The sequence below is a fragment of the Salmo trutta genome, chromosome 19 (genome assembly GCF_901001165.1).
Source record: "Salmo trutta chromosome 19, fSalTru1.1, whole genome shotgun sequence".
NCBI lineage: Eukaryota > Metazoa > Chordata > Actinopteri > Salmoniformes > Salmonidae > Salmo > Salmo trutta.
The window spans coordinates 18,275,743-18,290,470 of record NC_042975.1 but is presented as its reverse complement, the minus strand read 5'-3'; the positions used below and the strand labels follow the sequence as shown (position 1 = coordinate 18,290,470).

The window sequence follows — 14,728 nt, the reverse complement described above, 5'->3', positions numbered from 1 at the left end:
ACATTTTTCATTATCAATTTGACAGCACAGTCTCTCATGGTAAATATATTCTGGACACAGACAAAAATGGAACTCTCCTCCCTTTTCTCTTGACCTTTGATCATTAAAGGATGTTTCTCAGGCATTCCACAGAAATTAAGTCATACACTGACCCCTAGACAAATGATATTCCTCTGTGTAGACTACTTCTGAGAGAATGTACAATTTTGGGGTGAGTGAAAGCAGACTGAGTCTATAGCCCCCTTCCTCCCTCCCTCTATCTCTCTCCTTCCCGCCTCCATCGCTCCCTCTCTCAGGCGTCAGAGTTGGGGATGCTGTCCATCTACTACACCTACATCTTCACCACAATGGTAAGAGGCCAGATGAAAATGTTAATTTTACCATGGAATTAGGTCAGTAAAACTGAGTTCAGTGCTACTCTGTATGCAATGTGTCTCATTCTAAGTACAGCCTGTTTCAACACAAAACCGGGCTTGATTAGACTGGTTCTTTATCTGTGCATGCATTTCAATAGTCTTGACTAGTTACTTATGTCTCATTTTCCTACATCTGCATTTATGTGAAAGCACTGAACAGGTGAAAGCAAATCTTTTCCACAAGTTTTGCGTTTTCTTAAAATACATCACTCACTGCTTCGAGTCTCACCTAAAGATCGGTGTTCACACGGCCACCACACCCACCAAACGGGAAAATATACCTCAAAGAATGTTGAACGGTGTGTACCGTTTTGGGGCGAATGTGCTGTTCAGTATGTACACGCAGAAAAATGTTTAACTGACTGAACTCACCCCTGGTGTCTTCTGGCATACAGGAGTTCTCTGTGCTGCAGTTGGATGACATCCTGGTGGAGCGCTGGGTCAACATTCTTGGCTTCTCTGTCCTCAACCACAGCCATCCTTACTTCCCTGACCTCCTGCTCAGCCTCAACCGTTCCTGGCAGGAAAACTGTGACCACGCCCCTTTCACTGGGGTCCCGGTGAGCAAAGCCCCATTTTCATTGTATTTTTTTATTTAACCAGGCAAGTCAATTAAGCACAAGTTTTTATTTATAATAACGGCCTGGCAAGTGCGGGCTAAATAAATACAAGTAAAGGCACAATATGAGACATAGGAAGACATCACAACACAAGGTCAGAAAGACATGACAACAACACGTAAACAATCAGCCAATATTTGTGCTTTACATGGTTTGGGAAAATGTCTGTGATTGCTTAGTTATTTGTAAGAATAACATGTAGGCCATTCATAGCAAGTCCATGATTGTTATTGTGTGGAATAACAAGTACATGATTCACAAATGGTGTCTGTAATTGAGTCCTTGAAAGCAGAGATGGACACAAATTCACAGGTAGGGTTAGGAGATATTCTTGACCACGTGACCTTCCAGGAAATACTATTACTAGGGCCCAGAGTTTTCCCTGAGCAGCTCACATGCCCCCTTACCATATATTGTTAAGAGCTGACATGGTGATTCCCTAGCCTTGTTGACATGACAAAAAATCTACTAAGCCCCAGTTGCATCGCAACAACAGATGAAAAGCTGTGCATTATTACCCTTATGGCTGTGCACTGGTTTTAGTGCATTCACTCAATCAAGTGTACTCATTTAACACAGTCCTCCTCGGCTAAGGTTTCAAACTAACCGCAGCCAAAGTAATTGCATGTTTATGGCACAAAGCACACAAGGCACAACAACACTCTTCCCACGCAAGTCGAATGTGCAATTAATACCCTGGGGTTTTGAGTTTTGCCTCAACACATTCTGATGAATTAAGTGATTTCAAATGCTTTTTTAATTAATGGACTTTTCATTGGATTGAAGATGCTGTGTTGTGCTTTCTGACGTCAACATTAAGGAGACAAAGAATCCACATTGAATCTCCCCCTACAGTTTGGGCTTTGTTAATCAATGTTACATTGCAACAGAGCTAGCTGTCTTCCTACTGTAACTACTAGGCATCTGGGTTGTTTTTACTCTATTGTAGAATATTAATTTATTTGCCTACTCTCTCTCCCCATTCTCTAACACGACTCTGCATGCTTACTTTGTATTCACCAGCAGTAAGCGAGCTACCTTCCCTTATTCAGATGGGTATTATATCTTTCTGGAATCCACCCTGCCATTGTGCGGAACATTTAAGGAGGATTATTTTCTTAGTTTCCTCCCACTCCTACAATGAAGCTCTTTCAGACTTAGAGAGAAACACTATCACTGGATGGAATATCTAAATGTATAGCTTAGTATCGAGACTCTCTGATTTCCTAATCCAGCATTTGAGTGTCTTGCTCTCTCTCAACCCTGTATTTTCTCTCCTTCTTCCTCTCTCTCCTTTAACCCTCTACCCATCACCTCTCTTCGCTCTCCCCTTTGTCTATATATCTCTATCAACCTTCTACCTACCTGTTTTCTGTCTCCCTCTCTCCTTCAACCATCTCCTCTCTATATCTCTCTGCCCCCTCCCCCCTCTCTCTGTCCCCCAGCTCTCCCCAGCCCTGCTGTATGATGCCATGCATGTGGTGGTGTCTGCTGTGAGGGAGCTCAACCGCAGCCAGAGCGTGGGCGCCACACAGCTAACCTGTCAATCACCCAAAATCTGGGAGCACGGCACCAGCCTGATGAACTACCTACGGATGGTGAGCGCTGACAACTCGCATGCATGTGTAAACACACCAGGGTTGGGGTCAATTAGAATTGAAGGCAGTCAATTCAGAAGGTAATCTGAAATTCCAATGATTGAAAAAAGGACATTTTCAGTGACTTCTCAATAAACTGAAAATGAGAAGCTATGTATGTCAAAAGTTTTTAAATTTGGGGATTTGGGGGGCGCTAGTGAGCGAGCTCCTCATTAAATAAATGCAATTTCAGACTTTCTTTGCACTTTGACCCAAAAAGAATTAGGAAACACCGCCTTTGAATGATGTGCTTTACTTTGTTCAACTTTTATTTTTGTTTTAATGTGTAAAGGGCGCATAACCTGAAACCTTAAGTTCAGCGGAGTCACTGACAAAAGAGAAAATACTAGGCCCAAGACGAGGAGCTCGAGTTCTTCAATAAGTGGGAACAGTGGCTCCTCCCCTCGGCAAAAAAATGTACACCGAGGATTTGAAGGCCGAGATTCTTGCTGCCCTCAGAGCGGACATTTAATCAATATTCAAGTCGTAACTCGAGGCGCTCAGTGAGGACTTTAATTTTATTAAGTCAGAGTTACAAGCAGTCAAGAATGAACTCGCAAAGCATACAGCAATAATTTGTACAGTTAAGAAAACTGTCTCCGACATGGAACAAGGCTTGTCAACATGCTCAGACGACACGTCTACTCTACAAACCACAGTTAAGAAGCTCGAAACTGATGTGGCTAGCCTAAAGGAACAATGCATACATTTACAAGGTTATATGCAAAGATCCAATATCAGGATCATGGGGGTAGCTGAGGACCTGGGCTCAAGCTCTACTTCATTGGTCTCAAAGTTATTGAAGGAAACCCTCAAATTTGATAAAGACGTCCTTGTAGACCACTCACATCGGGGCTCTCAAGCAAGAAAGCCTGGCGGAAAACCTTGCGACATTGTGGCTAAACTACAATACTATCAGGATTGTATTGATGTTCTTCGGCATGCCAGAGAATTTGGCCCACTTCGATGCAATGGAGCACCCATCTCTGTCTTCCCAGACTATGCCCCCCAGCGTTGCTTGTGACCGTGCCACTTTCAACCATGTCAAGAGTCTGCTCCGTGGACGGACCGATGTTCGGTATGGTGTCGGTTTTCCTACCCGCCTCCGTATAACATACAACAGCACTGAGAAAGAGTTCCAAGACCCCCATAAGGCGATGGCCTTCATAAAGGCGAACATTCTACCGAGGTCGGAGGAAGCAAATGGCTGAATGTTCACCTATTTTTGCCGATTTAGGGTAATGGATGAATGTGTCTACCACTTCAGACTCAGTCTCTCTTTTGTAGATACTGTATTGCGTTGCCAGTGGTATCAGTTGATATTATTATTATTATTATTATTAGGTTACGTTAGTGCCTTAGTTTTGGTGAGTCAATTCTCCTTTTGTTTTAAAGTTTTATTTTATTACCATGAAGCTGCTCATTTCTATTTATCGATGGTACCAGTATCCAGGGTAGATAAAGCAAAGTTCTATTATTAGGCTACGTCATTTCTTTAAAGACATTGCGGCTAACTTAGTGGTATTGCTGTAAGATGTGATTTATAAAATGTTTTATACTTTCTTTTAAAATAGCCTAGTTTTGAGTTGTAAATAAGTATTTCTTATTTATTTATTATGCGCAACTTGTTTTTAAAACCTTCACTATTTCAGCAGGGCTCTCTTCTGGATAGGTTTAGTGTTCCCCAATACAAGCACATTATGTGTGGATATCTGCGTCGGGATTACCTTGTTCTATTAGGTGACCAGGCTGTGTTTCTTTTTCATACCAGACTTCAGTATTGTTGTTTATTTTTATTGTTCTTCAACTTTTTTTTTTATTAGCTATTTTTTGAAAAATGTTGTTATTGTAATCTGGCATCTAACCTTTTTCCACCTGAATTTATCTGGCTAGGCCTAATATCATGAGAGGGACAGCTGGTTGCTCGGTCACTTTTGCAAGCTGTAATGTTAAGTTTCACTTGGTGATTTAAGGGTCCTTTTCTCATTTAAATCACCTTAAAGTAGATATCGCCTTTCTTTAGGAGACACATCTCCGCACTTTCGACCACTCTCGTTTAAAAGGAGGGTGGATCAGTCAATCATATCATTGCAATTTTCATTCTAAAACTAGAGGAGCAGCCATTTGAATTAGTAAAAACATACTGTTCGCAATATCAAGTGTAAAGGCAGACTTTGCAGTCCGTTTTATTATTGTAGTAGGAAGACTGTGTATAATGCACCTGTTATCTTGGCTAAAATGTATGCACCAAGTTGGGATAACAGTTCATTCGTAAAAAAAATCTTGATTGCCAAATATGGACACACCACCTAATACTAGGTGGTGATATGAAATGTGTACTGTCGCCCAATCTGGATCATATTTCTACTAAAGTATCATCTTCATCAAAGACATTATCCACAATTCAGCTATTTCTTAAGACATTTGGCATATCTGATGCGTGGCGTTTCCGCAATCCTCAATTATAGACTACTTTTTCCTAGACAATAGATTTCTGCCACTTATCACGGAGTGTGATTACCAAGCTATAGTCATTTCGGATCATTCTCCTCTTACTATGAAACTACTTATACCAAATACACAGGCTAATTAACTTAACTCACTTAGCTTAACTCAATACTGCTATCAGAAGAAACCTTTGTTGCTTTTATATCATCTCAAATTAAGCTATTTCTCAAGCTAAATCAAACCCCTGGAATGTCTCCTACAACAGTATGGGAATCAATTAAGGCAGGAAACAGCAGAGGGTGCACCCCATCTACATCGACGAGACCGCAGTGGAGAAGGTGGAAAGCTTCAAGTTCCTTGGCATACACAAACTGAAATGGACCACAGAGCCTCTTCAACCTCAGGAGGCTAAAGAAATGCGTCTTGTCACCTAAAACCCTCACTAACTTTTACAGATGCACAATTGAAAGCATCCTGTCAGGTTGTATCACCGCCTGGTAATTCTACTGCACCGTCCGCAACCGCAAGGCTCTCCAGAGGGTGGTGCGCTCTGCCCAACACATTACCGGGGGAAAACTACCCGCCCTCCAGGACACCTACTGCACCCGATGTCACAGGAAGGCCAGAAAGATCGTCAAGGACATCAACCACCTGAGCCACTGCCTGTTCACCCCGCTATCATCCAGAAGGCGAGGTCAGTACAGGTGCATTAAAGCTGGGACCGAGAGACTGAAAAACAGCTTCTATCTAAATGCCATCAGACTGTTAAACAGCCATCACTCGCACATTAGAGCCTGCTGCCTATAGGCATAGACTAGAAATCACTGGTCACTTTAAGGAATAGAACACTAGTCACTTTAATAATATTTACATATCTGGCATTACTCATCTCATTTGTATATGCTGTATTCTATACTATTCTACGGTGTCTTAAGTCACTTAATAATGTTTACATATCTTGCATTACTTCTTTCATATGTATATACTGTATTCTATACTATTCTATGATATCTTAGTCACTTAATGTTTACATATCTTGCATTACTCATCTAATATGTATATACTGTTTTCTATACTATTCTACTGTATCTTAGTCCGTTCCGCTCTGGCATCGCTCGTCCATATGTATATAGTCTTAACCTCTCTGGGCTAGCGTCCCACCTACTCAACAGCCAGTTGAATCCCGTGGCGCGTTATTCAAATACCTTAGAAATGCTATTACTTCAATTTCTCAAACATATGACTATTTTACAGCATTTTAAAGACAAGACTCTCGTTAATCTAGCCACACTGTCCGATTTCAAAAAGGCTTTACAACGAAAGCAAAACATTAGATTATGTCAGCAGAGTACCCAGCCAGAAATAATCAGACACCCATTTTTCAAGCTAGCATATGTCACATAAACCCAAACCACAGCTAAATGCAGCACTAACCTTTGATGATCTTCATCAGATGACAATCTTAGGACATTATGTTATACAATACATGCATGTCTGTTCAATCAAGTTCATATTTATATCAAAAAACAGCTTTTTACATTAGCAGGTGACTAGCATGTGACTAGCATTCCCACCGAACACTTCGGTGAATTTACTAAATTACTCACGATAAACGTTCACAAAAAACACAACAATTATTTTAAGAATTATAGATACAGAACTCCTCTATGCACTCGATATGTCTGATTTTAAAATAGCTTTTCGGTGAAAGCACATTTTGCAATATTATAAGTAGATAGCCCAGCATCACAGGGCTAGCTATTTAGACACCCAGCAAGTTTAGCACTCACCAAAGTCAGATTTACTATAAGAAAAATGTTATTACCTTTGCTGTCTTCGTCAGAATGCACTCCCAGGACTTCTACTTCAATAACAAATGTTGGTTTGGTCCCAAATAATCCATTGTTATATCCAAATAGCGGCGTTTTGTTCGTGCGTTCAAGACACTATCCGAAAGGGTAAATAAGGGTTACAAGCACGACGCATTTCGTGACAAAAAAATTCTAAATATTCCATTACCGTACTTCGAAGCATGTCAACCGCTGTTTAAAATCAATTTTTGTGCCATTTTTCTCGTAAAAAGCGATAATATTCCGACCGGGAAATCGTTTTTTATTACAAAGAGAGTGAAAGTAAAAGCATGCTATCCCCTCATGCACGAGCCTCAGACTGATGGCCCTCTGATAGAGCACTTGCCAAACGCGCTAGTGTGTTTCAGCCTGGGCCTTGAATTACTTCATTCAGCTTTTTCCCGGGTTCTGAGAGCCTATGGGAGCCGTAGGAAGTGTCACGTCATGCCAGAGATCCCCTGTTTTTGTTAGAGATGATCAAGGAGGGCAAGAAATGGTCAGACAGGCCACTTCCTGTAAGGAATCTTCTCAGGTTTTGGCCTGCCATATGAGTTCTGTTATACTCACAGACACCATTCACAGTTTTAGAAACTTTAGGGTGTTTTCTATCCAAAGCCAATAATTATATGCATATTCTAGTTACTGGGCAGGAGTAGTAACCAGATTAAATCGGGTACGTTTTTTATCCGGCCGTGCAAATACTGCCCCCTAGCCCCAACAGGTTAATTCATTCCTACTTAGATTTGTGTGTATTGGGTATATGTTGTGTATTTTGTTAGATATTACTGCACTGTCGGCGCTAGAAGCACAAGCATTTTGCTACACCCGCAAAAACATCTGCTAAGCACGTGTATGTGACCAATAAAATTTGATTTGGTCTAAGAGGCCAAATTATTTCGTACAGCGCAAGATTAAGGAAGTGCAATATTCCAAGCCTAGGGGAACTTACAAATAAATCTTGATTTGGATATAGCATATTCACACTCTCCATCCCCAGATTTACTAAAACAACGTTTGACACTTCAGACAGAGTTTGATCTTCTTTCAACTTGACAAGCTAAAAAAAAAGCTGCGTCAGAGAACTGCAAATCAAACTGATGGGCTGGGTAACACATTTATTGATCATTTAGAGGTCAATTCATGCTTTCATAACTTTTACTCACAATTATACACTTTGGAATCCACTGGTAATGCCACCTTACTTGACACCTTCTTGGAGAATTTAGATATTCCTACAGTTGAACTGCTGAATTAGAAGAACAGTTCTCTGTAGAAGAGATTGTGTTGGCAATTAAATCTATCCAGTGTAGTAAATCCGACGGACCAGAAGGACTTCAGAGCTAATTGTTAAAAAATTCTCAGATCAACTCTCTCCTCTCTTGGTTTCCATATTTGAGGAATCATTCTCCTCAGTCTTTACCCTCAACAATGAGGCAAGCATGTATTTCACATATTCTGAAAATAAAAAAAAACTTGAGTGGTTCATACAGGCCAATTTCTTTCCCGAATTGCAATGTAGAGATACTTTCCAACTTCAACGTGGGATAAGACAGGGTTGTCCTCTATCCCCTCAGCTGTTTGCCATTGCAATCAAGCTTTTAGCCATAGCAATATGTAATAACACCACTATCAATGGTATGCTCTAAGCCCCCTCTTCGAATAAAGTTTCACTTTATGTGGATGACATGCTATAATATATGTCTGACGCTTTTTTAACTGGTCTTTCAGAGATCCAGGTTCTACCAAAGACATTGGTGAAATATCCGGGTCTCAGGTTAATCTACAAAGTCAATTGATGCCTATTAATCCTTCTGCCATGCAAACCTATTTTAGTCATGTGCCCTTCAGTGATGGAAATTGAAATATTTGGGTCACACACAATTTCAAAGATCTCTATAAATGCGGAAGAATTAGCTAAGTTTCTATACGTATTTCAATGTATTCCTATCTTTCTGACAATGTTTTTTTTAAATCCATAGATAAATTAACATCTGCTTTTATCTGGAACAAGAAAAAGCCTTGTTTACGTAAAAGCGTATTGCAGAGATCTCGTTCGGAAGTCTAGCACTTCCGAACTTCAAATATTATTACTGGGAAGCTAATGTAAATATCATTCTATATTGGATGACAGAAATCCCTGATGTTAAAGGCCCGAAGATCTCATCTGGCCCCACCTCCTTAGCTGCCTTGCTCTGCTCAAAACTTGCATTAGCTGAGCCTGTTTCCAAATACACTAAAAACCCTATTGAGAAACATTCTCTAAAATTCTGGAACAGTTCAGGCAATCGTTTGGTCTCAGTGAATTTTCAACTTCTGCCCCATTATTAAAGAACCATTCATTCTCTCCATCATTATTAGGCAGGGCGTTTCCTACCTGGTCTGGAAAAGGGATCTCCTCACTGAACGACATGTACATTGATATGGATTTTGCATCTTTTGAAAAGTTCAATATTCCTCGATCCCATTTCTTCAGGTACAAAACTACTCAATTGCAGGTATCTTCATACTCCTGTCACTTCCCATCACACCAACCTGCCTCCCTTCTAGATTCTATTTTTAAAGTGAACCCTTATATCAAAGGGACCATAAGCTTGATCTACAGTGCATTTGGAAAGTATTCAGACCCATTGACTTTTTCCACATTTTGTTATGTTACAGCCTTATTCTAAAATGGATTAAATAAAAACAGTCCTTCTGGAAGGTTCTCCTATCTCTGCAGCACTCCAACAATCAGGCCTTTATGGTAGAGTGGCCAGATGAAAGCCACTCCTCAGTAAAAGGCACATGACAGCCCACTTGGAGTTTCCTTTAGGTGCCTTTTTGGCACTCTCAGGCCATGAGAAACAAGATTCTCTGGTCTGATGAAACCAAGATTGAACTCTTTGGCCTGAATGCCAAGTGTCACTCGTGGTGGAAACCTGGCACCATCCCTACGGTGAAGCATGGTGGTGGCAGCATAATGCAGTGGGGATGTTTTTCAGCGGCAGGGACTGGGAGACTAGTCAGGATCGAGGGAAAGATGACCGGAGCAAAGTACAGAGAAATCCTTGATGAAAACCTGCTCCAGAGCACTCAGGACCATAGACTGTGGCGTAGGTTCACCTTTCAACAGGACGACGACCCCAACATTTTCTAAAAACCTGTTTTTGCTTTGTCATTATGGGATATTGTTTGTAGATTGAGGGTGAAAAAAACATTTAATCAACTTTATAATAAGTCTATAACATAAAAAATAAATGTGGAAAAAGTCAAGGGGTCTGACTTTTTTCCGAATGCACTGTTTACGTTATTAAACACGTACAATCTGGATTCCCTGAACTCTCTTAAGAACCAATGGTTAAAGGATTTAGGTGAACAACTTTCAGATGAAACTTGGTAGAGTATACTTCAGAGAATACATACTTCATCTATATGTCTAAGACATGCTGTAATTCAATTTAAAATAGTTAATCGGCTGCATTGGTCAAAGGCAAAATTATCCAAGATTAGACCAGAAATATATCCCACTTGTGACTGATGTAAACAGGCTCCTGCTACTTTATTACACGTTTTGGACATGCCCGAAATGGACAGATTTTTGGATATCAATTTGAGACGTTTTCTAAGATACTCAAGAGACCTATAGAACCTTCTGCCATTATAGCATTATTTGGAGTGGCACCACAGGAGGCCCCTGTTGTGTCTTTGTGTCACGTTCTTTGGGCAGGGGGTATTTGTTTTATGTGGTTCAGGGTGGTTGTGTGTATGTGTCCATGTAGAGAGGGGTATTTGATTTATTAGTCCAGGGTTTTGGTTATTTTTCTATGTTAGTTTATTTCTATGTTCTGTCCACTCATTTGTATTTCTATGTTTAGTTAATTGGTGTTGGGGCCTTCAGTTGGAAGCAGCTGTCTATCGTTGCCTCTGATTGAAGGTCCTATAATTAGGGGTGTGTTTGTATTGTGGGTAGTTGTATTCTGTTTTGTGCTTGTCACCTGACAGAACTGTTAGTGTCGTTTCTGTTAATTGTATACGTGTTTATTTTGTTTCTCCTTCTTATATATTAAAAAGAGAAGATGAGTATACACTTCCCTGTTGCGTCTTGGTCCTCCACACACGACACTCGTTACAGAACTACCCACCACAACCGGACCAAGCAACAGAAGAGGGAGCAGCCAAGGAAGCAGGAGGACTACAGGGAATCGTGGTCATGGGAGGGAATCGTGGTCATGGGAGGAAATCCTGGCGGGAGAAGGTCCGTGGCGAAGGAACGGTGAGGACCGGGAGAAGTACGTTGGGACGAGGCTAGCAAGGAGGCCTGAGAGGCAGCCCCAAGAAATGTTTTGGGAGGGGCACACGGGGTGGGTGGCTGGGCAAAGGATGCCCCTGAAGCCAACACCTCGTGCTTATTATGGGGAGCACATGGAGTGGAGAGCGCCGAAGTACGAAGAGGTACGCAAGATCTCGCCCATGCGCACGCACAGTCCGGTGCGTGTGATCTCAGCCCCAAGCAAAGGCTGTGCTAGAGTGGGTATCCAGCCTGGAAGGAGGATGCCAGCCCAATACGTCTGGCCACCGCTACGCCTCCGAAGTCCAGGCTACAGGACACCTCCTCTACGCACGGCGACCATCAGGCCCCTGCATATCCCAGTCCGCCCTGTACCAGCACCCCGAACGTACAGGGCTACTACTGCCATCCAGCCAAGACGGGTTGTGCAGGAGGTGAGCTCGAGACTTCCAGTACTTACCCAAGGCCCGGTGTATCCTACTCCTGCTCCTCGTAGAAGCCCACAGGTGCGTGTCTCCAATCTGGCTCCTCCGAAGCCAGCACCGCGCACCAGTCTTCCCGAGCGGCAGCCTAGTCCAGCTCGACCTATCCCTGCTCCCCGCACAAGCCTACAGGTGTGTGTCCCTAGTCTGACTCCCCCGAAGCCAGCACCAGGCTCCCAGTGCGGCAGCCAAGCCCAACTCGTCCTACTCTTGCCACTAGCACTAGCCCTGAGGTACGTGGGCCTAGTCCGGCATCCCCTACGCCAGCCCCACGTACCAGGCCTTCAGTGCATGCGCCTCACCCAGATGGCACAGCGACAGCGTCTCGCCCAGAGTGCCCAGCGACAGCGCCTAACCCAGAGTGGCAGACAACAGCGCCTAACCCAGAGTCGCCCTCCAGTCCGACGCAGCCAGAGTCGCCCTCCAGTCCGACGCAGCCAGAGTCGCCCTCCAGTCCGACGCAGCCAGAGTCGCCCGTAGCGAGGATCCCAAGTCCGAGGTCGACAAAGAGGGACCTCGCCCCAGAGTCTGCAAAGAAGAAGGGTGAGCAAGTGGCGGAGCGAGGGATATGTCCCGCTCCAGAGCCACCTCCGTAGGGACTAGTATGCGGGAAGGGGGGAGCGTTAGAGGCATCGTCGGTGACGGTGGCCACCCTCCCTTCCCTCCCATATAAGCTGGGAATTTTTTTGTTTTGGGGTTTATTTTTGTATTTTCTTTTTGTTAGGTGCATCCGGGGTTTGCACCTTTGGGGGGGGGGGGGTGTACTGTCATGTTCTTTGGGCAGGGGCTTTTTGTTTTATGTGGTTCAGGGTGGTTGTGTGTATGTGTCCATGTAGAAAGGGGTATTTGATTTATTAGTCCAGGGTTTTGGTTATTGTTCTATGTTAGTTTATTTCTATGTTCTGTCATTTACATTACATTACATTTTAGTCTTTTAGCAGACGCTCTTATCCAGAGCGACTTACAGTAGTGAATGCATACATTTCATTTAAAAAAAATTCTCCGTACTGGTCCCCTGTGGGAATCGAACCCACAACCCTGGCGTTGCAAACACCATGCTCTACCAACTGAGCTACACGGGACCACGTGTAGCTGTCCACTCATTTGTATTTCTATGTTTAGTTAATTGGTGTTGGGGCCTTCAGTTGGAGGCAGCTGTCTATCGTTGCCTCTGATTGAAGGTCCTATAATTAGGGGTGTGTTTGTATTGTGGGTAGTTGTATTCTGTTTTGTGCTTGTCACCTGACAGAACTGTTAGTGTCATTTCTGTTAATTGTATACGTGTTTATTTTGTTTCTCCTTATATATTAAAAAGAGAAGATGAGTATACACTTCCCTGTTGCGTCTTGGTCCTCCACACATGACACTCGTTACACTTTGGCATCATTAAAGGTGAAGACTGTTATTTTATCAATTCTCTGTAATTATTATTACGTGATTAAACTAATCATGTACATTTTAATTAACTACAAAGTCGGGGCACCATGGAAAATCTTCAGATTAAAGTTATAATTTTCCGACTAACTCTTCAGATATTTTAATATCTGATCAATTAGTCTTCTATTCATGAATTATTCTTTACCTTAGGTCAGTCTCATTCCAAATGTTGTAAATTGTTGGTTATCTGCACGAACCCCGCCTAAACTATGAATCACCCATACACATATTGGCTTAAACATTTATTTACTAACTAACTAAATAATCACAGAAATGCATAACAAACAGTAGATATTGGTTACTAACAATGATAGGGAAGATCCCCTATTGGGCTAAACCGATATGACGGCTTGGTATACAAGGAAAAGGGGGTGTGGACCGATAAAGGAGCGGGAAAGACAAAAAGAATCACTACACACAGTGGATAATTATATTCATTGAAATGCTAATCCTTTGCACATGAACGTTCGCTCATTCGGGAACAATTGCAATCAGTATATTTACGCCCGTATGTCGTTGTCTTCTCTGTTGGAATCGTCGGTCCGTTTGCTGGAGAGTCAGTTCATCAGAGAGTCTCTGGTTACTCATGGTGGTAGCTCTATTGGCGGCTCCTGATAGTGTCTGTTGTAATGGATACGTCAGGCATCCATTGTTCTTAGAGTAGATGTTTCGGCGGTTGTCGGTATTCGCATCCCAGGTTTACATAATTTCTAGCTGCAGACTAGTAATTAGTATCTAAGATTTGCTCTTATTCTGTAGGGATCGATAGTCTCAGAGTTGAACCATTTCTAGTCGTGTAGCCCATGCGCCACGTGGTATGGATTTCTAGTCCTGGTACTCAACCATTGCAACCACAGCTCACACTGGGGGTTTGCTTAGTCTGAAGAGGATTTCCTCAGGAGGGGGTTTTATTCGTAACAATAGAAAAGGGCGGTTCCATGACACCAGATCATGTCTGTGCTCACGGGGGCGTGGCCGCTGACTAGTTAAACTTTACATGGAATGCAATTCTCTCATAATTAAAGGTTAACATCACATTACATCATTTCACAAATAGTTTCATCTTTACTCATTCATTTTATACAAGAATTAGATGCAAACACCAAAATTGAGAAATGTACACATTCAGAGATATATACTGCTCAAAAAAATAAAGGGAACACTTAAACAACACTGTAACTCCAAGTCAATCACACTTCTGTGAAATCAAACTGTCCACTTAGGAAGCAACACTGATTGACAATAAATTTCACATGCTGTTGTGCAAATGGAATAGACAACAGGTGGAAATTATAGGCAATAAGCAAGACACCCCCAATAAAGGAGTGGTTCTGCAGGTGGAGACCACAGACCACTTCTCAGTTCCTATGCTTCCTGGCTGATGTTTTGGTCACTTTTGAATGCTGGCGGTGCTTTCACTCTAGTGGTAGCATGAGACGGAGTCTACAACCCACACAAGTGGCTCAGGTAGTGCAGCTCATCCAGGATGGCACATCAATGCGAGCTGTGGCAAGAAGGTTTGCTGTGTCTGTCAGCGTAGTGTCCAGAGCATGGAGGTGCTACCAGGAGAC

The 14,728-nt window shown here is 42.4% G+C and overlaps 1 protein-coding gene across 1 annotated transcript in view; it reads left to right on the top strand.

Moving 5' to 3' along the window:
* The window catches only part of LOC115154084 (glutamate receptor ionotropic, kainate 4-like), a 114,699-nt gene that overhangs the window by 73,759 nt on the left and 26,212 nt on the right, over nucleotides 1-14,728 (top strand). The window contains exons 7-9 of the mRNA XM_029699947.1: nucleotides 297-350; nucleotides 812-976; nucleotides 2,482-2,634. Coding sequence (XP_029555807.1) covers nucleotides 297-350; nucleotides 812-976; nucleotides 2,482-2,634 — 372 coding nt within the window. The remainder of the gene's footprint in view (nucleotides 1-296; nucleotides 351-811; nucleotides 977-2,481; nucleotides 2,635-14,728) is intronic.